This window comes from Podarcis pityusensis (genome assembly GCF_964106645.2).
Source record: "Podarcis pityusensis genome assembly, chromosome: 5".
NCBI lineage: Eukaryota > Metazoa > Chordata > Lepidosauria > Squamata > Lacertidae > Podarcis > Podarcis pityusensis.
Window position 1 is genome coordinate 91,432,649 of NC_138032.1, and position 26,144 is coordinate 91,458,792.

A 26,144-nucleotide genomic window follows, 5' to 3' on the forward strand; every position below is an offset into this window, starting at 1 on the left:
TTGCTCTGTCCCTGCTCCTGCCAACCTAGCGGTTTGAAAGCACCTCACCAAGTAGATAAATAGGTACTGCTCCGGCGGGAAGGTAAACGGCATTTCCGTGCGCTGTTCTGGTTCGCCAGAAGTGGCTTAGTCTTGCTGGCCACATGACCCGGAAGCTGTACGCCGGCTCCCTCGGCCAATAAAGCGAGATGAGCACCACAACCCCAGAGTTGGTCACGCCTGGACCTAATGGTCAGGGGTCCCTTTACCTTTACCTATGCTCAGTAGTAGGCACAGAATACTGACTTGGAGAAAACAAAGAAAACAGGCCAGGGGCCAGGACCAGATTTAGGTTTGATGAGGCCCTAAACTACTGAAGGGCCCTTTATATGTCAACAACAAATTGTGGCTGTTTTTTGTGTTGACTATATGCAATATGGTAACTTATGGACCTAATAGGTATCTAAAGCCATTTGCACATAACAAAAGATGTACATCATCGGAGCCTACGCAACACAAAACAAAACACTGTTGCTGTATGTTGGTTTTATTTTACAGTGGTACCTCGGGTTAAATACTCAATTCGTTCCGGAGGTCCGTACTTAACCTGAAACTGTTCTTAACCTGATGCACCACTTTAGCTAATGGGGCCTCCCACTGCCGCCGCACCGCTGGAGCATGATTTCTGTTCTCATCCTGAAGCAAAGTTCTTAACCCGAGGTAATATTTCTGGGTTAGTGGGGTCTGTAACCTGAAGTGTATGTAACCTGAGGTACCACTGTATTTTATATTTTGGAAATGTACATCCAGGTTTTTTCCCCTTTAAATTTGGGGGGGGGCAAGAGAGTGGGGCCCTAAGCTATAGCTTTTTTAGCTTATACGTAAATCTAGCTCTATCAGGGGCATTGCCTCTTTTTGCCATTTGTCGTATGTCTGTGTATTTGCATTTCAGATCTTCCCGCCAACTGATCCCGCCGAGTGGGCGGAGCCTTTGAAAAGCGAGGCAAAACCGGCAGACAAAGGGAAACGCGCGCTTCTGTGCGGGGCGGGGGCGGGGGAGGAGCAGGCAGCTCAGAAGAAGCTCCCATTGGCGCAGCCCTTGGGGGACGTACCATCTTCATCGCTGAGTGGGGGGAATTAATCTATGAGGGGAGAGGGGGGAATCGAGACTGCCGCTTTTGCCCCTCCCCCTTGCTAAACTGGGTTATACACACATCACATACACGCATATCTCGCCAAAGCGGCTTGCTCTCCGCGAAGGCGAAACCTCGTGACAAGGACAACCCCCCCCCCGCCGCGCGCCCCTAATGGTAGGAGCCGCCCAGCCGGTGTCCGCGCAGGCGCTCTCTGTCTCTCGAGGCTCGCTTGAGGGAGGGGAGCGCAGTCGTTTCTTGTTTGGCGGGAGGGAAGGAAGGCGGCGGGAGCGAGGCGCTGAGGGAGAAAAGAGCGGCTATTTTCTGTTTTTATCCGGCTCAGCCATGTCGTCGCGTCAGCGGAGCCCGCTCGGTGGCCGCGCTCACAGTAGGTGCGTGTCCTCTGCCGCCTCCTGAGGGGAATTGGGGGGGTGGGGGCGGGGAGGGGTCTGGAGGCGACCCAGGCCCCGCTTTGTGTCGAGGGCCGCCTTCCGTGCCTCAGCCGGCGAGGCGAAGGGAGGGCGCCGTGAGGGGGCCGAGAGGGCCTTGAAACTCCTTCCCACCCCAACCCCCCCATTCCCAAAATCTGCCTTTTATGGTTTCTGTGAAGTAGGTCAGCGAGAAGGAAGGAGACCCTGGTAAGGCAAATGAGGGAACCAAGAAGAAAGGAGAAATATTTGTTTGTTTATGCGAGTAACGCCCCCCCCCCATTTCATAATTTTAAGTTATTTTTTTATTGATAATAGTTCAGCCATCGTTTATTATAATCGCTAAGATAATATAATAATAATAATTCATTATTTATACCCCGCCCATCTGGATGAGTTTGCCCAGCCACTGTAGGTGGCTCCCAGTCAAGGGTTAAAAACAGTACAGCGTTAAATATTAAAAACTTCCCCGAATTTCTGTCTTATTTGCCGATGTTCTGAGAGTTCGTTTTCTTGTGCGCTGTTGCAATAGGCCGTGGAACAACAGATCGACTGGACGCTTTGCGATTTCCGAAATAGAGGAAACTCTAAACTGGAGGGACTCTTTGAGAGAACAGCTCTGCTTATGAAACGGTCTTAATAAGGCCGCCTTTCTCAACCTTGGGTCCTCGGATGTTGTTGGACTACAACTCCCATCATCTGTGACTGCTGGCTAGGGATGATGGGAGTTGTAGTCTAAGAACATCTGGGGACCCAAGGTTGAGATAGGCTGGTCTAGGGGGTACAGGAGAGGCTCTTTGTGCTAACTGTTTGTCAATAAATATTCCACATCTAGGGTGCAGTTTTAAGATGTGCAGTTAAAACGCCAACATGCAGTACTTTGTTAAGTAATCTGAGGGCGGGGGTGTTGTTTTTTTAGATTATCCCCCCTCTTCTCTCTATCCACATAGTTAGTTGTAAAGTCCTCAGAGGGCATAAGAAGGACAATCCAATTAGGATTTAAATTTTGTATTTTTAAAATATATATATTAAATTTGTATACCGGCTATACCTGCACGTCTCAATGTGGTTCACAGGATAAAATCACAATATAAAAACACAAAATGCATAATCAAAATAAAAACGAGAATGGCAGCCCAATAACAACCCCACAACCCTCCCCAACAAGCATTTTCTAGCAACTTTATAGTCTACATATACAAAATTGTTTACAGTTTCACTTTCTGATTGCTTCCTCACAGACCACCAGCTCGTTGGACTCAAGGAAGGAAGCGTGGAGCAGATGGCAAACACAGAAGCACACATGATCCAAGCATGTCCAATTCTGATGATAAAAATACATGCAGTTTGTCAGACAGTAGGCCAGATAGGTATGTATATAAAGTATGCTGAACTTAAAGCACAATTAAAGTTAACTTTTAATGCATAGATGATATGCAGTAATTTTTGACAACTGATTATGCACTTGCAGCATACTAGGTGTATACTACACTTTTAGAGGACGTTAAATGCAAAAATTCAAATTGAATTGTTTAATTTGTGGGCCTACTGGTACAGGACACATTTTATTGTACTTTTAAAAATATTGTTTTAAAGCTTCAATTCTATATTTATTGGGATTTGGTTTATAGTTTCACAACACCAGAAGGCCATAAACCCCGTTCACGATGTTCAGACTGGGGAAGTGCAGTTGAAGAAGATGAAATGCGGACTAATGTTAATAAAGAAATGGCAAGGTATGACTGCATAATTCATTAAAAATATTTGTTGGGATGTAGAACTATTCAGTGGCTGCCTACTACTGATGAGATCAAAACCACCAGAGTGCCTATATTACGCAAATCCAATTGAAAAAAACGTAATAGGCTGTATGATAACAATTACAAAGTTATTTACTAGAAACTACTTCTCAAAAATTAGATACAGCTTCTCATTGTGTCAAAATCAACATCGTGAAATAATATATTGAAATTATGTCATGATGTTGATTTTGACAGTATGAGAAGCTGTATCTAATTTTTGAGAAGTAGTTTCTAATAAATAACTTTGTAATTGTTATCATATAGCCTATTACATTTAGGTGTTTTAGTACTGATGAGATGGCCAAATTTTAACTGTCTTACTTGGATGCTGGAAGTAGATCTTATTCTGAATGTGGGAGCATTGTGATTTATTCCTCTGAGCAGTGAGTTGAGAATAATAATATTGAAAACTCCCATATACAGAAAAAGAGAACATTTTGGTCTTTTTCATTTGGCAACAAAAACAATTATTGATTATGTTATATTGTACAAAGTTATAATATAACTATAACTTTATTATTGTAAGTCTTTGAGAGACGATAATTGGTCTGTAAAGTGGGATAAAATATAGTAAAACAATTATGTAATGATAAAACTACCCATTTTGGATAAGTGTATTGGTATGCGAGCAGCCTGAGAAGCGACCTAGTAAGCTATATTAGTTGATTGCTTTTTGTTCTTGTCTTAGATCCTCATGGGCATTGCAGCTAGGGAGGGGAGGGTTAATCTTCCCCAACCACAATATCCCTAAAGATCACCTCTTCACCTGCACAGGAATTTATGCTTGCAAAATATCCACAACAGTTAAAAGGCTGTTTTCAACCCTAAATGGAGGTGGGGAAGGGGTTCTAGCTGTGCATGGGAAAGGAAGGGCCATGACTTTCCAGCAGTAATATCTCCAGGCCTCCTGCACTGAAATGCTTGCTTTCTATTGCAAGACTGAGTGAATCTGTCTTCTTTGTTGAGGGATGCTTAACATTTGGGGAGTATAGCTCAAGTAGGGAAAATAAATTAGGAAATGATTATTATGGTCTGCTTGAATAAAACAATTAAAGCTATTTATTTATTGTAATTATGATTGAAGGATTTACATCTTGTTTTCTAATAATATTTTAAAGATATTAACGTTATGTGTAGTAATTTTCTTAATTAAGAAAAGGGGAATACTTTTTGAAGTCTAAATGATACAGAGGTGAGGGGGCTCCCAAGGATACACCTTGCATGTGGGCCAGTAATTTGCCACCTCTGAGCCACATGGTATCATTGTAATGTTAAAGTTGGTAAATCACTGTTATGAGTGGGATTGTTAAACTGGAAACAAATGCACCTACGCTGTTAAGTGCTTGGGAAAAGGATTCCGCTGTAGCTATTACAAGGGCAACATAGCTTAAAGCTGAATGCAGTAATGACGTCAGATGTAAAGGTTTTTGGGAGAAGCTTCCAGTTTCTTAACTTGGAGCAACTGTTCTGATTATGAAGAGATTGAATGGGTCCTACTCAACTGAGTCTTTATTAAATAAGCCTCAATATCAGGTGACCAAGATTTAATGTTGGGTCCTACTCAACTCATGGGTCCTACTCAACTGAGTATTTATTAAATAAGCCTCAATATCAGGTGACCAAGATTTAACGTTGGGTCCTACTCAACTGGGTCCTACTCAACTCATGGGTCCTACTCAACTGAGTATTTATTAAATAAGCCTCAATATCAGGTGACCAAGATTTAACGTTTCAGCAGTTAGCAGCCTTATGTAAAGGTCCTGCATCTTCATACTGTAATAGAGTGGCTATGATATTAAAATAGTGGAAATGTGTGCTAAAATAAAAATACATTTTGTAGATACAAAAGAAAACTTTTGATAAATGAATATGGAAGAGAGAGGAAGCTGTCTTCTGGAAGGTAAGAGTCAAAAACTCATCTGTTGGGTGTGGTGAAATGCTTATTTTGAACTGTACTGTTTTTCTGGTTAGCTATGAAAAAGCTAGAGCTTTCCTGTTCTTTAATGTATCGTCTGTTTAGCCCTCATTATCAGTCCTTCATTAGTGAGTGCTTTTACTCTACCCTTCAGCATGCTTTGGAGGTGGCTTACAAAATAACAATATAAAATACTACACCCACATATCTAAAATCTTTCGTTCTAGAAGTTGCATAAATCTCAAACCAAATGTAACACAATTTTAGTTTTAAAAGCCTAGAAAAATAAAAAGTATTTGCCTGGCACCAAAATGAGAACTTTCTCATTTTTAGGAAAGCCTCTCAGGACAGAGTATTGCAAAGCTAGGATACCATTACTGAGAGGTGATGACCCACTGCCCCAGATGGCAAAAGAATGACCATTGCTTAAGATTTTACTGTACAGACATGCACATGTAAGATAGGTACCCCAGTCCTAAGCTGAGAAGCGCTTAAAAGCAAACACCTTGAACTGAGCCCAGGATATTGATTGGGGTCTAGTTAGAATTGGGAGCCACTGGTTTAGTATGATCATAACACATAGCCCCAGTAACCGTGTTTTGAACTAATTGGGGTTTACAAACACCTTCAAAGGCAGCCTTTGTGTAAAGTGCATTACAGTAGTCCAATCTAAAGGGTACCACCAGAGCATGCCAGTGTGATGTGGTTAAGAGCGATGGACTCGTAATCCGGTGAACCGGGTTCGCTTCCCCGCTCCTCCTCATGCTACTGCTGGGTGACCTTGGGCTAGTCACACTTCTCTGAAGTCTCTCAGCCTCACTCACCTCACAGAGTGTTTGTTGAGGGGGAGGAAGGGAAAGGAGATTGTTAGCCGCTTTGAGACTCCTTAGGGTAGTGATAAAGCAGGATATCAAATCCAAACTCCTCCTCCTCTTCTTCTTCTTCTTCTTCTTCTTCTTCTTCTTCTTCTTCTATATAGCAGAGTGGGTGGAGGGTTTAGGAGGGCAGAAATGGTGTCCAGTACAAGCCCCAATAGTGCCAAAAGGTTCAAGGTTGGCTGAAACCCTGAAAAGGTGCCAAACTCCAGAAAAACTTGCTAAAATGTATAATAATAGATCATCTACATATTGAAGATGCAACAGAGAAATTGGGTCTTATTTGCATATGTGGTGGAAGTGTACAGACATCTGTGTATTTTGGAATAAAACATATGAAGAACTTAAAAAAATTACTTAAATTTACGTTAAAAAAAGGCCAGAAATATTTCTATTAATCATATTGCCAGAAGAAATAGGGAAATCAAAAAGAACATTATTCATGTATGGGATAACAGCGGCCAGAATTTTAATAGCAAGAAATTGGAAAAATACAACAATACAACCTAACACGGCAGATTGGCAAATCCTAATGGTAGAATATCTGCAGCTAACAAAGGTGACAGGAAGGATAAGATGCCAAACAAAACAAATAGCCTATAAGGATTGGAGAATATTTAAAGAATACTTTAAAAACTATGGTATAAAAGGAAACCTCTTGGCAGAATTAGACTGACCCTTGTATTGTATAAATATAAGTTAGTAGGGAGGTAAAAAGAAACTGTATAAGAAATGTGTAACTGCAGTATAAGGTAACCAATAGATAAAGTACAGTGAGACTAACGAAGTCATTTTAAATTTTTTTCTTTACAAGTTTTATAATTGTTTTCATTATTGGAAGTATAAATGATGTTAGTCATATTAATTTTGCTGTTTCTTATATTGTTGTAGTTTGCTTCTATTTTCTATTGTTTGCCTGCTTGTTTGCTTGTACGTATGTATGTATGCTTATTCCCCCCCCCCCTTCATAAATGTACTTATTTTAAAACAATAAATATAGATTCAAAGTAAAACCCTGAAAAGGAACACATCCATTTAACTACGGGGATACATTTCAGTACAGCATCCCATCACCATCTATGCGCAACCACATTTATGTTGGCCACTGCTAAATAAATAGTTTGGCCTCCCCTTGTTCAGGGCTTCTGCCTGAGTGAGGGACGGCTGCCTGCGATCAACCAGCAGTGCAGGGTGGGAGGTGCCTTCTCTCTGCTGCTCCTCCATTGCGTGCCTGCACCCCCCTCCTGGCACCAGTTCTGGTGGCGCCCTTCTTGCACTGGTTCCTTGCAGGCAGACAGGCTGGGCAGCGACCCTGAGCAATTTCCAAGCTGAGTCTCTCCTCCCTGTGTGCCTTCCTTAAAAGTGGGGTGCTCCCCACTTTACGTAATTACACTTTATGAGTGTAGGGGCCTGGAACATAACCCCTGTGTAACTCGGGGGGACACCTATACCATATTGTGTTACAGTTTCGTTAGTATTTATATAGTGCTGTTAACCTATCATGAAAAAGGTAGATTTAAAAAATTAAAATCAACATTATATTTTCAGTTCTGACTCCAAGGAGTCCACAGCAGCAGTGGAACTTGAGACGGATGAGGCTGTTCTGATGAGGAGACAGAAGCAAATAAATTATGGGAAGAACACACTGGCATATGACAGATATATTCGAGAAGTTCCAAAGTATGTTTTCTTGTTTACCAGGAACATTTGGGTTTTCTTTTAAAACTTGCTACTGGTTTCATTGCAGACACTTATGGCAAGCATAAAGTATGGCTTGATTCTAATATACTGCCTTCGTTAAAGAATATAGCTATTTTTCACCCATAGTCTTATTTTAGTTAAATTTTTGAATATGTTTTAGCATTTCTGTGATTACTCACTTGAACAGGTCAGTTGTCTTTTGAAGTATACAGGCAGATAATGTTCTAAATTGAAGCATTCAGATATGTGTTAAATTAAGCAACTGTTTTGCTAAATTGCTAAAGGCAATAGTAAGCAGAAAGAATGACACTAATGAAGTGAGATTTTGATTAATTAAAAATTACTGTAATTAATACTTGCTCTTGCATTTGGAATAAAAGCATGGCTTGGATTAAAATGCCATGTAAACAGTTTTTAATTTTTGTTCCAGGTGTCTACGAGTTCCAGGGGTTCATCCGAGGACTCCCAATAAATTTAAGAAATATAGCCGAAGATCCTGGGACCAACAAATCAGACTGTGGAAAGTTGCACTTCATTTTTGGGACCCTCCTGGTGAGAGAAGTTGTGACATGCAAGTAATGTAAGTACCAGGTATTTTTAGAGTGAATAGAAACTAATGACTTAAAAGAATGAGGGACTGTCTGTTTAGAACTTAAGAATTTCAGTTATAGTGATCTTCTCCTTAATATAGCTAGGGTTAAGAGAGTTATTCAGTTTAGACTTCGTTTTATAGCAAAGTTTAGCATATAATCTGTATAACGGGTGAGCTTAAGAATATTGATTTTCAATAGCATTTATACACATATAACTGTGTGACTCAGAACTAAGATTGCCTTAACTCCCAGAAGTATGTGAACTGTTAAAGGTTTTAAAAACCAGCATTGCCAAGCTTATGTAGCTATCAAAATACAGCTATGGGGCCAGATGTATAAACTTGGAAACCATAGGCCTGGAATCTTGGTTCTGATCACTCATAGACATTTCTTGGGCAATATATAACTGTCAAAAATGAATAACTGATAATTGCTTTTCTCCCCTCATAGTAGTCCTGTTGATCTTGGTGACATGGAAACAGAATCTATAGGAAGCAATTCTGCTGGGTCACAAGGAAGCTCTCAGGATAATGATGTAAGTACTTTGAAGCCTGGAATAAATATTTTGTTAGTCCTGCTTCAGTATCCATTACTGTTAGGGTGCTAGATCACTGATTAACCCAATCTTGCAACAAAGTCTGAAAGGAGCAGCTGCTTGCCAAAAGCTAGTGGACTGCCAACAGGTGATGCACTGCTGTGTTTGTTGATGTTGAACTACCCAGTATCTGCTTATTTTTGTCTCCAAAACTACCTCATCAGGGTACATAGCACCTCTATTTTTTCCATACGCATTGTAAAACTCTTCTTCCCTTGTGTTCTCCACCTTCCCATACCTCTTCGGTCCCTCTTTTCTCTGCCCACCCAGTACAGAATGTGTTTCCCCTTCCTTTAGTATGTTTGTGTATGCTTTTCCCACCACCTCACATACTTGCATTTGTCATTTCTCTCCTCCCACCCCGCCAACATTTTCTGCCTTTAGTGATACATTTTCCTTAACCAGATTGACATATCTGACAAAAGTTGCATTATGAACATTTTTCAGAGTGACCTCCCACCATAAGTTAGAATAATTTTAACTATTATGGCATCGCAGCACTTTAGCAATTGTAGAGGAAGAGGTTTCCACAAACAACAGGAAGTTGATGATCAGTTTTCCTTTTCCATTCCCACATAGCACGGACATTATTTTAAGTTGTTCTGTGTCTTCAGAGGAATAATTGAAGTGTCACATTACAGTATAGAACATAAAGGTTTACAGGGGAGAAAGGATGATTTGCACAGTCATAGGAAATTAACAAAAGGGGAAAAAGGATGATTTGCACAGTCATAGGAAATTTACAAAAGCTGAGATAAACAAAGGTTGTGGTTCAAAATCTTATTGCCATTGACTGCTGCTGTGATGTCATGAATGATGCAATATTACAATTGCTAAGATTTTCTTTACGAAAGACCTGGAGGTGTAGAGGTTGTGGCTTTTTGTGAAAAGTGCAGAGAAAAGAGAATAATTTCAGTAATTAAGTTATAAGTGAAGGTGTGATGCAATGATGGCATAAAAAATGAGGTTTGAGTGAGTGAGTAGTAGATAAAGGGTGAATGTTGGACAGGAAGGGAAAATGTCTTAAATTTTCACAGATCTGCCTTTTTCTTCCTGAGAAAAACCCTAATGGTGTGAGGGAGAGGTATTCAGAACTTGGGAAAAATTAAAGCCATCTAGTTGCCCTTATGTGCTATTGAATCCCCTTGGCAAGATACAATTCTTTACAGTGGTACTCTGGTTACGAACTTAATACGTTCCGGAGGTCTGTTCTTAAGCCGAAACTGTTCTTAACATGAGGTGTGCTTTCGCTAATGGGGCTTCCTGCTGCTGCCGGACTGCTGGCGTGCGACTTCCGCTCACATCCCGGGGCAAAGTTTGCAACTAGGGGCATCTACTTCTGGGTTAGTGGAGCTCGTTACCCGAAGCATTTGTAAGGAGGACGGTATGTAACCCGAGGTTCCACTGTACTTTGGAAAAAAATTTCACTAATGATCAACAGAGTGTGTTAAGAATGAATACCCAGGAGTGAGATTTTCCGTACCCCACTTAGAGACAATTGTAGCTAAGCAGTATATGAATTGTTCAAATAAATAAATAATAGTTTATCTATTTGTCTTGTTTGTTAATCGAGTTTTCCATTTGTTTTAGGAAAACTGTACAGGCACACCCACTAAAGTGAGAAGCATTGACCACCTGGTGGAAGATGAATTTGAGCTGGAGACATGTTAGGTTTTGACATACTTTATGACTGCAAAGCATGCATTCTACTGGCTGCTTTTTGAGAAAGGAATGTCTTACTCAGAAGACACATACACCTGAAACTGTCTTATCTAACAGTCTGGAGAACTGGAGTATGGCAGCTGTGAAATTGCAATCAATGTTTTCGCCTGACTACTTTTTTTTATACAAAGCATAAAACTTGAGTTATATGTAATTGAGTGATTGCCTAATTTTATGTATACTCAGGAGGTAGCTTTATAAACAGTTTAATTATAGTTCAGAAGATAAACCAGCCCAGACAATGTTGACACACTTGAAGAGCTTGAACACTTGACACATTAGAAGAACTTCAGCATCGGTGCTGAGCTATTGGCTCTTGTCCATAGACAAAGAATATGATAGGCAGCAAGTAGTAGTTCTCCAGTCTGTCCTATAATTCATATTGCAAAGGACCACTTATTGATAGCACAAGGCGATGGCATTTTATGCCTCTCGAACCTTTGTGTCCTTCAGATATTGACAACGTGTGCAGTAACAAGGTAATGAGTGTGAACAGGCTCTTTATGACAAAAGGCTTTGACCCAGTTTCCAGGTCCTCCTTATGGTGTCAGCTCTTAAGTTTATTCTGAATTGATGCTTGTAAATAGTTGTGTGCAGAACTTCACTAACTTTTAAAGAAGAATTAATGAACAGAACTTTGGAGACTGTTGACTTATTTTTTTCATAATGTAAAGCTATAGACTTTTTACTAAAACAGTTGCTGTTTTGTATGGGATAAGGCATAAATAAAGCAAGTACATCTTTATGTGTATGGTGCAAACACTGTCATGAAAACATTCTACAAATAAGATGCAAAGAGTTGAAAGATCAAATTCTGAGGCTACTTTAATCAGTGCTGTCATTCCACCTGGAAACTGATGATCACAGTGCCAGCATGTTAGGTAGATTTATTTCTTTATTGTTCGGCGCCCAGCCACGCTTCCCCTGCGAGCCTCTGTGGCTTCTGTTTACGCAGGGTGGCTTTGTAGCGGTCGTAAAGCAATTAGCAGAATTACGCATCAGTGTGTGTCGAAAGAGCAGTAATCAAGTCCCACACGTTTCTTCTGTCCTAATATCCCTTTATTTGCTCAAAAGTAGCATATTTACAATTAATAACGCCATCAGATTCAAGCTGCATTTTCTCTGCGTGCTTCTCTCAGTTTGCAGCTGCGCAACAAAACTGCTTTCACTTTTCACTCAGCTCACAGCATTCCAAGCTGCTTTCGTCACGTCCTGGCGTACTTCCCCTGTACGCGCCTCCTCTCAGCCCCAAGACACAGAAGGTTAACCCTTCACTACACCCAACACCCCCTCTTGTCTCACGCCTGACAAATCTGTGTGCACACAAATCTGCATGAATTAATTCAAAGGGTTGTGTGGTCTGCCTCTGACTTTGGATATGAGCATGTCACAATTTTTGCCTGTTTACATGCATTGCAATCTAAAAATTTGTCACAAACATTAAATTTGCACCCTTGTGTCAGCTCTGGTGCTTTCTGGAGATCTCTCCAATTCAAATGGGCGAAGCATCGGTGCCAAATATGTGAACAACCATGGTGGGCGCTACATTCACACATTGGCCCTTCGCATCTTTGGTGTCATCCTCTCCTATGGCAAAAGGCACATTTACAGCAAACAAATTATCTTTAGACTGCACTGTGTACACGTGTTTCCCATCCTTGGAGAATTCACATTTGTCACCTGCAAAAGAGATATGAAAACCATCAATAAGTAGATCATGCACACTTAACAAACAGTTAAACCGGGCACTGCATAAGCTTTGACTTCATGCTTAATGAAAGGACAGAAGAAAAGGCCTGTCTCTGTTAGTCTTTTTCTGTTTCCATCTGCAATCGTCACAAATTTCTCAGTTTTTACTGTCCTGCAATTCCTCAAAAGACCAGGAGATGGCACCAATGAGTTTGAGGCACCACTGTCGATTACTACAGTGAGAAAGTTTTGTTGTTGACATGCCTGGGTCGCCATGGCAACAATCTCCTCGCTACCCCCTCCTTGGGGCTTCTGCAGATGTCCTCTCTGGTTGTCACAGCAACAGACTCCCCCTGGCAGGAAGACTTGCCCACAACCTTCACAGCTTCCGTAGATGCAACTCAGTTGCCATGGAGACTGGACTTGTCTGGGCGTTCCCACACAACTCTGAAGCTCTTATCTCTACTTGCTGCAGGTGGCTAGCCTTGAAGCCTCCAGCTCTGTTCAGCTTCCCAGGCTCCGACTCACGACGTAAACAACTCTTGGTAGCTTTTGGAGAAAGAGGCGTCTCTGAGCTTTCACTGCTCACTGCCCCCCCCCCCACTGCTCACGGGGCCTCTAGGACGTTTTCCTGCACCCCCTTTGATGGGTAAAGGGCTCACAACACTTGGCCTCTCTCCAGGTTTCTCACACAGACACGTTGCAGCATCCACACAGCTCCCAGGCTCAGCAAAAGCACCAGCAGCATTGCTAGCAACAGCAACAGTCCCTTCGCCCCCCCTGTGGGGGCTCCCAGCTCCTCCCAGCTGTGTATCGGCTCTCAAAAATGTGGCCGGCGCCATCTTGCCTCTCCCTTTCAGATGCAGCCACATCGGCCCTTGCTTCCCACCCCAGCTCCACAAGCTTCTCGGAGTGCTAGCCAAGCGGCCTCTGGCCTTCTTGCACCCAGGACAACTGGCACCAGTTGAGCATCCACACTTTCTGCCAAAAAAGCAAGCACACGCTTCTCAACTTCACTTTGCTCTGCAGCCCTCTTAGCCTCTGCTTTCCCAGCTGCATTCTGTGGGGGCTGGACTACGTCCCAAAGCTGCTCCCCCACCAGAAAAATCTCTGCTTGAAAGCTCCACTGCAGCCAACTTTGGCTAGTCAGTTTCTAACATGGCAGTTTAAACTCAAAGCCATGTTCACGGGGCTGAGCCATTGCCTCCCTTCTGTTGGCTTTTCCAAAAGCAGCCGATAATACTCCCTCTGCAGCCAAACCGGGCTCTCAGCTCCTTCTCCGTCAGCCTCCTCCGATCTGCCCTTTGAAGTCTTGGCAGTCGATCAAACTGACGTTCAGCAAATAAAGCTTCAAAGCCCTTTCTCACACGCTTCACGTTGACCCATAACCTTTGTTAGGTAGATTTATTGCTTTATTGTTCGGCGCCCAGCCACGCTTCCCCTGCGAGCCTCTGTAGCTTCTGTTTACGCAGGGTGGCTTTGTAGCGGTTGTAAAGCAATTAGCAGAATTACGCATCGGTGTGTGTCGAAAGAGCAGTAATCAAGTCCCACACGTTTCTTCTGTCCTAATATCCCTTTATTTGCTCAAAAGTAGCATATTTACAGTTAATAACGCCATCAGATTCAAGCTGCATTTTCTCTGCGTGCTTCTCTCAGTTTGCAGCTGCGCAACAAAACTGCTTTCACTTTTCACTCAGCTCACAGCATTCCAAGCTGCTTTCGTCACGTCCTGGCGTACATCCCCTGTACGCGCCTCCTCTCAGCCCCGAGACACAGAAGGTTAACCCTTCACTACACCCAACACAGCAGTGTGCACAAAGTACCACCACTCAGAATCAAGCCAAAAATCCATGTATGATTGGAAGTAAATCCTACAGAATTAAGTAGCCTTCATATCTAACGTGTTACGATTGCAGCTCAAGGTTGAGGTCCTTAGCATACAACTGAGATTTATGGGACATAATGGTATTAAAGAGTGATAAAGTATTGGGAACATTCTACTGTTGGAAGATGATGTAGAATTGGTGAGTTCGGCACCATTTTTGAGTGAATTGCAGAAGGTCAGATTTTTGCTGAAATTGTGACCGCGCGGCTTAGGGATTTTTTCAAAAAAATGTTGTTCAGAATTCGAGGGCTAATTCTGTTTCCGATGATAAAAACCCACCTGTTTCCACCAAAAAACATTTCAGGGGATCGTTTGCAACAGTTTGGCACCACTTTTGAGTGAATTGCAGAACGTCAGATTTTTACTGAAATTGTGACCGTGCGGCTTAGCGATTTTTTTTTTAAAAAAGTTGTTCCGCAAGTTCAGACATCAAGGGCTAATTTTGTTTCCGATGATAAAAACCCATCTGTTTCCACCGAAAAACCTTTCAAGGTATCATTTGCAACAGTTTGGCACTATTTTTGAGTGAATTGCAGAACGTGAGATTTTTGCTGAAATTGTGACCGCTCGATTTCGGGATTTTTACAAAAAAAAGTTTTTCAGACGTCGAGGGCTAATTCTGTTTCTGATGATAAAAACCCATCTGTTTCCACCAAAAAACATTTCAGGGAATCGTTTGCAACAGTTTGGCACCATTTTTGAGTGAATTGCAGAACGTCAGATTTTTGCTGAAATTGTGACCGCGCGGCTTAGGGATTTTTACCAAAAAAAGTTGTTCAGATGTCGAGGGCTAATTCTGTTTCCGATGATAAAAACCCATCTGTTTCCACGGAAAAGCTTTCAAGGGATCATTTGCAAAAGTTTGGCACGATTTTTGAGTGAATTGCAGAACGTCAGATTTTTGCTGAAACTGTGACCGCGCGGCTTAGGGATTTTATCAAAAAAATATTTTTCCGCAGTTTCATGCGTCGAGGGCTAATTCTGTTTCCGATGATAAAAATCCATCTGTTTCCACCGAAAAACCTTTCAGGGGTTCGTTTGCAACAGTTTGGCACCATTTTTGAGTGAATTCCAGAACGTCAGATTTTTGCTGAAATTGTGACCGCGCGGCTTAGGGATTTTTTCAGAAAAGGTTGTTCAGACGTCGAGGGCTAATTCTGTTTCTGATGAGAAAAACCCAATTGTTTCCACCGAAAAACCATTCAGGGGATCGTGTGCAACAGTTTGGCACCATTTTTGAGTGAATTCCAGAATGTCAGATTTTTGCTGAAATTGTGACCGCGCGGCTTAGGAATTTTTTCAAAAAAATATTTTTCCGCAATTTCAAACGTCGAGGGCTAATTCTGTTTCCGATGATAAAAATCCATCTTTTTCCACCGAAAAACCTTTCAGGGGTTAGTTTGCAACAGTTTGGCACCATTTTTGAGTGAATTCCAGAACGGCAGATTTTTACTGAAATTGTGACCGCGCGGCTTAGGGATTTTTTCAGAAAAAGTTGTTCAGTCGTCAAGGGCTAATTCTGTTTCTGATGAGAAAAACCAATCTGTTTCCATCGAAAAAACTTTCAGGGGATTGTTTGCAACAGTTTGGCACCATTTTTGAGTGAATTCCAGAACGTCAGATTTTTGCTGAAATTGCGACCGCGCGGCTTAGGGATTTTTTCAGAAAAAGTTGTTCAGACGTCGAGGGATAATTTTGTTTCCGATGAGAAAAACCCATCTGTTTCCACCGAAAAACCTTTCAGGGGATCGTTTGCAACAGTTTGGCACCATTTTTCAGTGAATTGCAGAACGTCAGATTTTTGCTGAAATTGTGACCGCGCGGCTTAGGGATTTATTCAAAAAAATATTTTTCCGCAATTTCAGCCGTCGATGGCTAATTCTGTTTCCGATGATAAAAATCCATCTGTTTCCACCGAAAAACCTTTCAGGGGTTCGTTTGCAACAGTTTGGCACCATTTTTGAGTGAATTGCAAAACGTCAGATTTTTGCTGAAATTGTCACCGTGCGGCTTAGGGATTGTTTCAAAAAAATATTTTTCCGCAATTTCAGACGTCCAGGGCTAATTCTGTTTCCGATGATAAAAATCCATCTGTTTCCACCGAAAAACCTTTCAGGGGTTCGTTTGCAAAAGTTTGGCACCATTTTTGAGTGAATTCCAGAACGTCAGATTTTTGCTGAAATTGTGACCGCGCGGCTTAGGGATTTTTTCAGAAAAGGTTGTTCAGACGTCGAGGGCTAATTCTGTTTCCGATGAGAAAAACCCAATTGTTTCCACCGAAAAACCATTCAGGGGATCGTTTGCAACAGTTTGGCACCATTTTTGAGTAAATTTCAGAATGTCAGATTTTTGCTGAAATTGTGACCGCGCGGCTTAGGGATTTTTTCAGAAAAAGTTGTTCAGACGTCGAGAGCTTATTCTTTTTCCGATGAGAAAAACCCATCTGTTTCCACCGAAAAACCTTTCAGGGGATCGTTTGCAACAGTTTGGCACCATTTTGGAGGGAATTCCAGAATGTCAGATTTTTGCTGAAATTGTGACAGCGCGGCTTACGGATTTTATCAAAAAAATATTTTTCCGCAGTTTCATACGTCGAGGGCTAATTCTGTTTCCGATGATAAAAATCCATCTGTTTCCACCGAAAAACCATTCAGGGGATCGTTTGCAACAGTTTGGCACCATTTTTGAGTGAATTCCAGAACGTCAGATTTTTGCTGAAATTGTGACTGCGCGGCTTAGGGATTTTTTCAGAAAAAGTTGTTCAGACGTCGAGGGCTAATTCTGTTTCCGATGAGAGAAATCCATCTGTTTCCACCGAAAAAACTTTCAGGGGATCGTTTGCCAAAGTTTGGCACCATTTTTGAGTGAATTCAAGAAGGTCAGATTTTTGCTGAAATTTTGACCGCTCGGCTTAGGTATTTTTTCAGAAAATTTGTTTAGACGTCGAGGACTAATTCTGTTTCCGATGAGAGAAATCCATCTGTTTCCACAGAAAAACCTTTCAGGGGATCGTTTGCAACAGTTTGGCACCATTTTTGAGTGAATTCCAGAATGTCAGATTATTGCTGAAATTGTGACCGCGCCGCTTAGGGATTGTTTCAAAAAAATATTTTTCTGCAGTTTCAGACGTCGAGGGCTAATTCTGTTTCCGATGATAAAAATCCATCTGTTTCCACCGAAAAACCTTTCAGGGTTTCGTTTGCCACAGTTTGGAACCATTTTTGAGTGAATTCCAGAACGTCAGATTTTTGCTGAAATTTTGACCGCACTGCTTAGGGATTTTTTCAGAAAAAGTTTTTTAGACGTCGAGGGCTAATTCTGTTTCCGATGAGAAAAACCCATCTGTTTCCACCGAAAAACCTTTCAGAGGATCGTTTGCAACAGTTTTAGCACCATTTTTGAGTGAATTCCAGAACGTCAGATTTTTGCTGAAATTGTGACCGCGCGGCTTAGGGATTTTTTCAGAAAAAGTTGTTCAGACGTCGAGAGCTTATTCCTTTTCCGATGAGAAAAACCCATCTGTTTCCACCGAAAAACCTTTCAGGGGTTCGTTTGCAACAGTTTGGCACCATTTTTGAGTGAATTCCAGAACGTCAGATTTTTGCTGAAATTGTGACCGCGCGGCTTAGGGATTTTTTGAGAAAAAGTTGTTCAGACGTCGAGGGCTAATTCTGTTTCCGATGAGAAAAACCCATCTGTTTCCACTGAAAAACCTTTCAGGGGATCGTTTGCAACAGTTTGGCACCATTTTTGAGTGAATTCCAGAATGTCAGATTTTTGCTGAAATTGTGACCGCGCGGCTTACGGATTTTATCAAAAAAATATTTTTCCACAGTTTCATACGTCGAGGGCTAATTCTGTTTCCGATGATAAAAATCCATCTGTTTCCACCGAAAAACCTTTCAGGGGTTCGTTTGCAACAGTTTGGCACCATTTTTGAGTGAATTCCAGAACGTCAGATTTTTGCTGAAATTGTGACTGCGCGGCTTAGGGATTTTTTCAGAAAAAGTTGTTCAGACGTCGAGGGCTAATTCTGTTTCCGATGAGAGAAATCCATCAGTTTCCACCGAAAAAACTTTCAGGGGATCGTTTGCCAAAGTTTGGCACCATTTTTGAGTGAATTCCAGAACGTCAGATTTTTGCTGAAATTGTGACCGCGCGGCCTAGGGATTTTTTGAGAAAAAGTTGTTCAGACGTCGAGGGCTAATTCTGTTTCCGATGATAAAAATCCATCTTTTTCTACCGAAAAACCTTTCAGGGGTTAGTTTGCAACAGTTTGGCACCATTTTTGAGTGAATTCCAGAACGTCAGATTTTTGCTGAAATTGTGACTGCGCGGCTGAGGGATTTTTTCAGAAAAATATTTTTCCGCAGTTTCAGACGTCAAGGGCTAATTCTGTTTCCGATGATAAAAATCCATCTGTTTCCACCGAAAAACCTTTCAGGGGTTCGTTTGCAACAGTTTGGCACCATTTTTGAGTGAATTCGAGAAGGTCAGATTTTTGCTGAAATTGTGACCGCACTGCTTAGGGATTTTTTGAGAAAAAGTTCTTCAGACGTCGAGGGCTAAGTCTGTTTCCGATGAGAAAAACCCATCTGTTTCCACCGAAAAAACTTTCAGGGGATTGTTTGCAACAGTTTGGCACCATTTTTGAGTGAATTCCAGAACGTCAGATTTTTGCTGAAATTGTCACCTCGCGGCTTAGGGATTTTTTTTTAAAAAAGTTGTTCAGACTTCGAGGGCTCATTCTATTTCCGATGATTAAAACACATCTGTATCCACCAAAAAACCTTTCAGGGGATTTTGTGCAACAGTTTGGCACCCTTTTTTAGTGAATTCCAGAACAGATTTTTGCTGAAATTGTGACCGCGCGGCTTACGGATTTTTTCAGAAAAAGTTGTTCAGACGTCGGGGGCTAATTCTTGTTCCGATGAGAAAAACAAACCAGTTTCCACCGAAAAACCTTTCAGGGGATCGTTTGCAACCATTTGGCACCATTTTTTAGTGAATTCCAGAACGTCAGAATTTTGCTGAAATTGTGACCGCGCGGCTTAGGGATTTTTTCAGAAAAATTTGTTTAGACGTCGAGGGCTAATTCTGTTTCCGATGAGAAAAATCCATCTGTTTCCACCGAAAAACATTTCAGGGGATCGTTTGCAACAGTTTGGCACCATTTTTGAGTGAATTCCAGAACGTCAGAATTTTGCTGAAATTGTGACCGCTTAGGGTTTTTTTCAGAAAGAGTTGTTTAGACGTTGAGGGCTAATTGTGTTTCAGATGATAAAAATCCATCTGTTTCCACCGGAAAACCTTTCAGGGGATCGTTTGCAACAGTTTGGCACCATTTTTGAGTGAATTCCAGAACGTCAGATTTTTGCTGAAATTGTGACCGCGCGGCTTAGGGATTTTTTCAAAAAAAGTTGCACAGACGTCGAGAGCTAATTCTGTATCCGATGTGAAAAACAAACCAGTTTCTACCGAAAAACATTTCAGGGGATCGTTTGCAACAGTTTGGCACCATTTTTGAGTGAATTCCAGAACGTCAGAATTTTGCTGAAATTGTGACCGCGCTGCTTAGGGATTTTTTCAGAAAGAGTTGTTTAGACGTTGAGGGCTAATTGTGTTTCAGATGATAAAAATCCATCTGTTTCCACCGAAAAACCTTTCAGGGGATCGTTTGCAACAGTTTGGCACCATTTTTGAGTGAATTCCAGAACGTCAGATTTTTGCTGAAATTGTGACCGCGCGGCTTACGGATTTTTTCGGAAAAAGTTGTTCAGACGTCGGGGGCTAATTCTGTTTCCGATGAGAAAAACCCATCTGTTTCCACCAAAAAACCTTTCAGGGGATCGTTTGCAACAGTTTGGCACCATTTTTGAGTGAATTCCAGAACGTCAGATTTTTTGCTGAAATTGTGACCGCGCGGCTTAGGGATTTTTTCAGAAAAAGTTGTTTAGACGTCAAGGGCTAATTCTGTTTCCGATGAGAAAAACCCATCTGTTTCCACCAGAAAACCTTTCAGGGGGATCGTTTGCAACAGTTTGGCACCATTTTTGAGTGAATTCCAGAACGTCAGATTTTTTGCTGAAATTGTGACCGCGCGGCTTAGGGATTTTTTCAGAAAAAGTTGTTTAGACGTCGAGGGCTAATTCTGTTTCCGATGATAAAAACCCATCTGTTTCCACCGAAAAACCTTTCAGGGGATCGTTTGCAACAGTTTGGCACCATTTTTGAGTGAATTCCAGAACGTCAGATTTTTGCTGAAATTGTGACCGCGCGGCTTACGGATTTTTTCAGAAAAAGTTGTTCAGACGTCGGGGGCTAATTCTGTTTCCGATGAGAAAAACCCATCTGTTTCCACCAAAAAACCTTTCAGGGGATCGTTTGCAACAGTTTGGCACCATTTTTGAGTGAATTCCAGAACGTCAGATTTTTTGCTGAAATTGTGACCGCGCGGCTTAGGGATTTTTTCAGAAAAAGTTGTTTAGACGTCGAGGGCTAATTCTGTTTCCGATGAGAAAAACCCATCTGTTTCCATAGAAAACCTTTCAGGGGGATCGTTTGCAACAGTTTGGCACCATTTTTGAGTGAATTCCAGAACGTCAGATTTTTGCTGAAATTGTGACCGCGCGGCTTAGGGATTTTTTCAGAAAAAGTTGGTCAGACGTCGAGGGATAATTCTGTTTCCGATGATAAAAACCCATGTGCTTCCACCGAAAAACCTTTCAGGGGATCGTGTGCAACAGTTTGGCACCATTTTTGAGTGAATTCCAGAACGTCAGATTTTTGCTGAAATTGTGACCGCGCGGCTTAGGGATTTTTTCAAAAAAAGTTGTTCAGACGTCGAGAGCTAATTCTGGTTCCGATGAGAAAAACAAACCAGTTTCCACCGAAAAACATTTCAGGGGATCGTTTGCAACAGTTTGGCACGATTTTTGAGTGAATTCCAGAACGTCAGAATTTTGCTGAAATGGTGACCGCGCGGCTTAGGGATTTTTTCAGAAAAAGTTGTTTAGACGTCGAGGGCTAATTCTGTTTCAGATGATAAAAATCCATCTGTTTCCACCGAAAAACCTTTCAGGGGATCGTTTGCAACAGTTTGGCACCATTTTTGAGTGAATTCCAGAACGTCAGATTTTTTGCTGAAATTGTGACCGCGCGGCTTAGGGATTTTTTCAGAAAAAGTTGTTCAGACGTCAAGGGCTAATTCTGTTTCCGATGAGAAAAACCCATCTGTTTCCATAGAAAACCTTTCAGGGGGATCGTTTGCAACAGTTTGGCACCATTTTTGAGTGAATTCCAGAATGTCAGATTTTTGCTGAAATTGTGACCGCGCGGCTTAGGGATTTTTTCAAAAAAAGTTGTTCAGACGTCGAGAGCTAATTCTTGTTCCGATGAGAAAAACAAACCAGTTTCCACCGAAAAACATTTCAGGGGATCGTTTGCAACCGTTTGGCACCATTTTTTAGTGAATTCCAGAACGTCAGAATTTTGCTGAAATTGTGACCGCGCGGCTTAGGGATTTTTTCAGAAAAAGTTGTTTAGACGTCGAGGGCTAATTCTGTTTCCGATGAGAAAAATCCATCTGTTTCCACCGAAAAACATTTCAGGGGATCGTTTGCAACAGTTTGGCACCATTTTTGAGTGAATTCCAGAACGTCAGAATTTTCCTGAAATTGTGACCGCTTAGGGTTTTTTTCAGAAAAAGTTGTTTAGACGTCGAGGGCTAATTCTGTTTCAGATGATAAAAATCCATCTGTTTCCACCGAAAAACCTTTCAGGGGATCGTTTGCAACAGTTTGGCACCATTTTTGAGTGAATTCCAGAACGTCAGATTTTTGCTGAAATTGTGACCGCGCGGCTTACGGATTTTTTCAGAAAAAGTTGTTCAGACGTCGGGGGCTAATTCTGTTTCCGATGAGAAAAACCCATCTGTTTCCACCAAAAAACCTTTCAGGGGATCGTTTGCAACAGTTTGGCACCATTTTTGAGTGAATTCCAGAACGTCAGATTTTTTGCTGAAATTGTGACCGCGCGGCTTAGGGATTTTTTCAGAAAAAGTTGTTTAGACGTCGAGGGCTAATTCTGTTTCCGATGAGAAAAACCCATCTGTTTCCACAGAAAACCTTTCAGGGGATCGTTTGCAACAGTTTGGCACCATTTTTGAGTGAATTCCATAACGTCAGATTTTTGCTGAAATTGTGACCGCGCGGCTTAGGGATTTTTTCAAAAAAAGTTGTTCAGACGTCGAGAGCTAATTCTGGTTCCGATGAGAAAAACAAACCAGTTTCCACCGAAAAACATTTCAGGGGATCGTGTGCAACAGTTTGGCACCATTTTTGAGTGAATTTCAGAACGTCAGATTTTTGCTGAAATTGTGACCGCGCGGCATAGGGATTTTTTCAAAAAAAGTTGTTCAGACGTCGAGGGATAATTCTGTTTCCGATGAGAAAAACTCATCTGTTTCCACCTAAAAACCTTTCAGGGGATCATTTGCAATAGTTTTGCACCATTTTTGAGTGAATTTCAGAACGTCGGATTTTTGCTGAAATTGTGACCGCGCGGCTTAGGGATTTTTTCAAAAAAGGTGTTCAGACGTCGAGAGCTAATTCTGTATCCGATGAGAAAAACAAACTAGTTTCCACCGAAAAACATTTCAGGGGATTGTTTGCAACAGTTTGGCACCATTTTTGAGTGAATTCCAGAACGTCAGAATTTTGCTGAAATTGTGACCGCGTGGCTTAGGGATTTTTTCAGAAAAAGTTGTTTAGACGTCGAGGGCTAATTGTGTTTCAGATGATAAAAATCCATCTGTTTCCACCGAAAAACCTTTCAGGGGATCGTTTGCAACAGTTTGGCACCATTTTTGAGCGAATTCCAGAACGTCAGATTTTTGCTGAAATTGTGACCGCGCGGCTTACGGAGTTTTTCAGAAAAAGTTGTTCAGACGTCGGGGGCTAATTCTGTTTCCGATGAGAAAAACCCATCTGTTTCCACCAAAAAACCTTTCAGGGGATCGTTTGCAACAGTTTGGCACCATTTTTGAGTGAATTCCAGAACGTCAGATTTTTTGCTGAAATTGTGACCGCGCGGCTTAGGGATTTTTTCAGAAAAAGTTGTTTAGACGTCGAGGGCTAATTCTGTTTCCGATGAGAAAAATCCATCTGTTTCCACCGAAAAACATTTCAGGGGATCGTTTGCAACAGTTTGGCACCATTTTTGAGTGAATTCCAGAACGTCAGATTTTTGCTGAAATTGTGACCGCGCGGCTTAGGGATTTTTTCAAAAAAAGTTGCACAGACGTCGAGAGCTAATTCTGTATCCGATGTGAAAAACAAACCAGTTTCTACCGAAAAACATTTCAGGGGATCGTTTGCAACAGTTTGGCACCATTTTTGAGTGAATTCCAGAACGTCAGAATTTTGCTGAAATTGTGACCGCGCGGCTTAGGGATTTTTTCAGAAAAAGTTGTTTAGACGTCGAGGGCTAATTCTGTTTCAGATGATAAAAATCCATCTGTTTCCACCGAAAAACCTTTCGGGGGATCGTTTGCAACCGTTTGGCACCATTTTTGAGTGAATTCGAGAACGTCAGATTTTTGCTGAAATTGTGACCGCGCGGCTTAGGGATTTTTTCAGAAAAAGTTGTTTAGACGTCGAGGGCTAATTCTGTTTCCGATGAGAAAAATCCATCTGTTTCCACCGAAAAACATTTCAGGGGATCGTTTGCAACAGTTTGGCACCATTTTTGAGTGAATTCCAGAACGTCAGAATTTTGCTGAAATTGTGACCGCTTAGGGTTTTTTTCAGAAAAAGTTGTTTAGACGTCGAGGGCTAATTCTGTTTCAGATGATAAAAATCCATCTGTTTCCACCGAAAAACCTTTCAGGGGATCGTTTGCAACAGTTATGCACCATTTTTGAGTGAATTCCAGAACGCCAGATTTTTGCTGAAATTGTGACCGCGCGGCTTAGGGATTTTTTGAAAAAAAGTTGTTCAGACGTCGAGAGCTAATTCTGGTTCCGATGAGAAAAACAAACCAGTTTCCACCGAAAAACATTTCAGGGGATCGTTTGCAACAGTTTGGCACCATTTTTGAGTGAATTCCAGAACGTCAGAATTTTGCTGAAATTGTGACCGCGCGGCTTAGGGATTTTTTCAGAAAAAGTTGTTTAGACGTCGAGGGCTAATTCTGTTTCAGAAGATAAAAATCCATCTGTTTCCACCGATAAGCCTTTCAGGGGATCGTTTGCAACAGTTTGGCACCATTTTTGAGTGAATTCCAGAACGTCAGATTTTTGCTGAAATTGTGACCGCGCGGCTTAGGGATTTTTTCAAAAAAAGTTGCTCAGACTTCGAGAGCTAATTCTGTATCCGATGTGAAAAACAAACCAGTTTCTACCGAAAAACATTTCAGGGGATCGTTTGCAACAGTTTGGCACCATTTTTGAGTGAATTCCAGAACGTCAGAATTTTGCTGAAATTGTGACCGCGCGGCTTAGGGATTTTTTCAGAAAAAGTTGTTTAGACGTCGAGGGCTAATTCTGTTTCAGATGATAAAAATCCATCTGTTTCCACCGAAAAACCTTTCAGGGGATCGTTTGCAACAGTTTGGCACCATTTTTGAGTGAATTCCAGAACGTCAGATTTTTGCTGAAATTGTGACCGCGGGGCTTAGGGATTTTTTCAGAAAAAGTTGTTCAGACGTCGAGGGCTAATTCTGTTTCCGATGAGAAAAACCCATCTGTTTCCACCGAAAAACCTTTCAGGGGATCGTTTGCAACAGTTTGGCACCATTTTTGAGTGAATTCCAGAACGTCAGATTTTTGCTGAAATTGTGACCGCGGGGCTTAGGGATTTTTTCAGAAAAAGTTGTTCAGACGTCGAGGGCTAATTCTGTTTCCGATGAGAAAAACCCATCTGTTTCCACCGAAAAACCTTTCAGGGGATCGTTTGCAACAGTTTGGCACCATTTTTGAGTGAATTCCAGAACGTCAGATTTTTGCTGAAATTGTGACCGCGCGGCTTAGGGATTTTTTCAGAAAAAGTTGTTCAGACGTCGGGGGCTAATTCTGTTTCCGATGAGAAAAACCCATCTGTTTCCACCAAAAAACCTTTCAGGGGATCGTTTGCAACAGTTTGGCCCCATTTTTGAGTGAATTCCAGAACGTCAGATTTTTTGCTGAAATTGTGACCGCGCGGCTTAGGGATTTTTTCAGAAAAAGTTGTTTAGACGTCTAGGGCTAATTCTGTTTCCGATGAGAAAAACCCATCTGTTTCCATAGAAAACCTTTCAGGGGGATCGTTTGCAACAGTTTGGCACCATTTTTGAGTGAATTCCAGAACGTCAGATTTTTGCTGAAATTGTGACCGCGCGGCTTAGGGATTTTTTCAAAAAAAGTTGTTCAGACGTCGAGAGCTAATTCTTGTTCCGATGAGAAAAACAAACCAGTTTCCACCGAAAAACCTTTCAGGGGATCGTTTGCAACCGTTTGGCACCATTTTTTAGTGAATTCCAGAACGTCAGAATTTTGCTGAAATTGTGACCGGGCGGCTTAGGGATTTTTTCAGAAAAAGTTGTTTAGACGTCGAGGGCTAATTCTGTTTCCGATGAGAAAAATCCATCTGTTTCCACCGAAAAACATTTCAGGGGATCGTTTGCAACAGTTTGGCACCATTTTTGAGTGAATTCCAGAACGTCAGAATTTTGCTGAAATTGTGACCCCTTAGGGTTTTTTTCAGAAAAAGTTGTTTAGACGTCGAGGGCTAATTCTGTTTCAGATGATAAAAATCCATCTGTTTCCACCGAAAAACATTTCAGGGGATCG

At 41.6% G+C, this 26,144-nt stretch overlaps 1 protein-coding gene across 2 annotated transcripts; it reads left to right on the plus strand.

Annotated features, from left to right (window-relative positions):
• Positions 1-1,338: 1,338 nt before the first annotated feature.
• SLBP (stem-loop histone mRNA binding protein) lies at positions 1,339-11,488 on the plus strand. 2 transcript variants are annotated; one of them, XM_081006830.1, is made up of 8 exons: positions 1,339-1,504; positions 2,782-2,910; positions 3,172-3,276; positions 5,183-5,242; positions 7,681-7,812; positions 8,264-8,413; positions 8,877-8,961; positions 10,612-11,488. In XM_081006830.1, the coding sequence occupies exons 1-8, from the start codon at positions 1,458-1,460 to the stop codon at positions 10,690-10,692; spliced, it is 789 nt and encodes a 262-aa protein (XP_080862956.1). In that variant the 5' UTR covers positions 1,339-1,457; the 3' UTR covers positions 10,693-11,488. The 2 variants fall into 2 exon arrangements, with proteins under 2 accessions (XP_080862956.1, XP_080862957.1); XM_081006831.1 differs by lacking the exon at positions 1,339-1,504 and adding an exon at positions 1,667-1,750.
• The last annotated feature ends 14,656 nt before the right edge of the window (positions 11,489-26,144 follow it).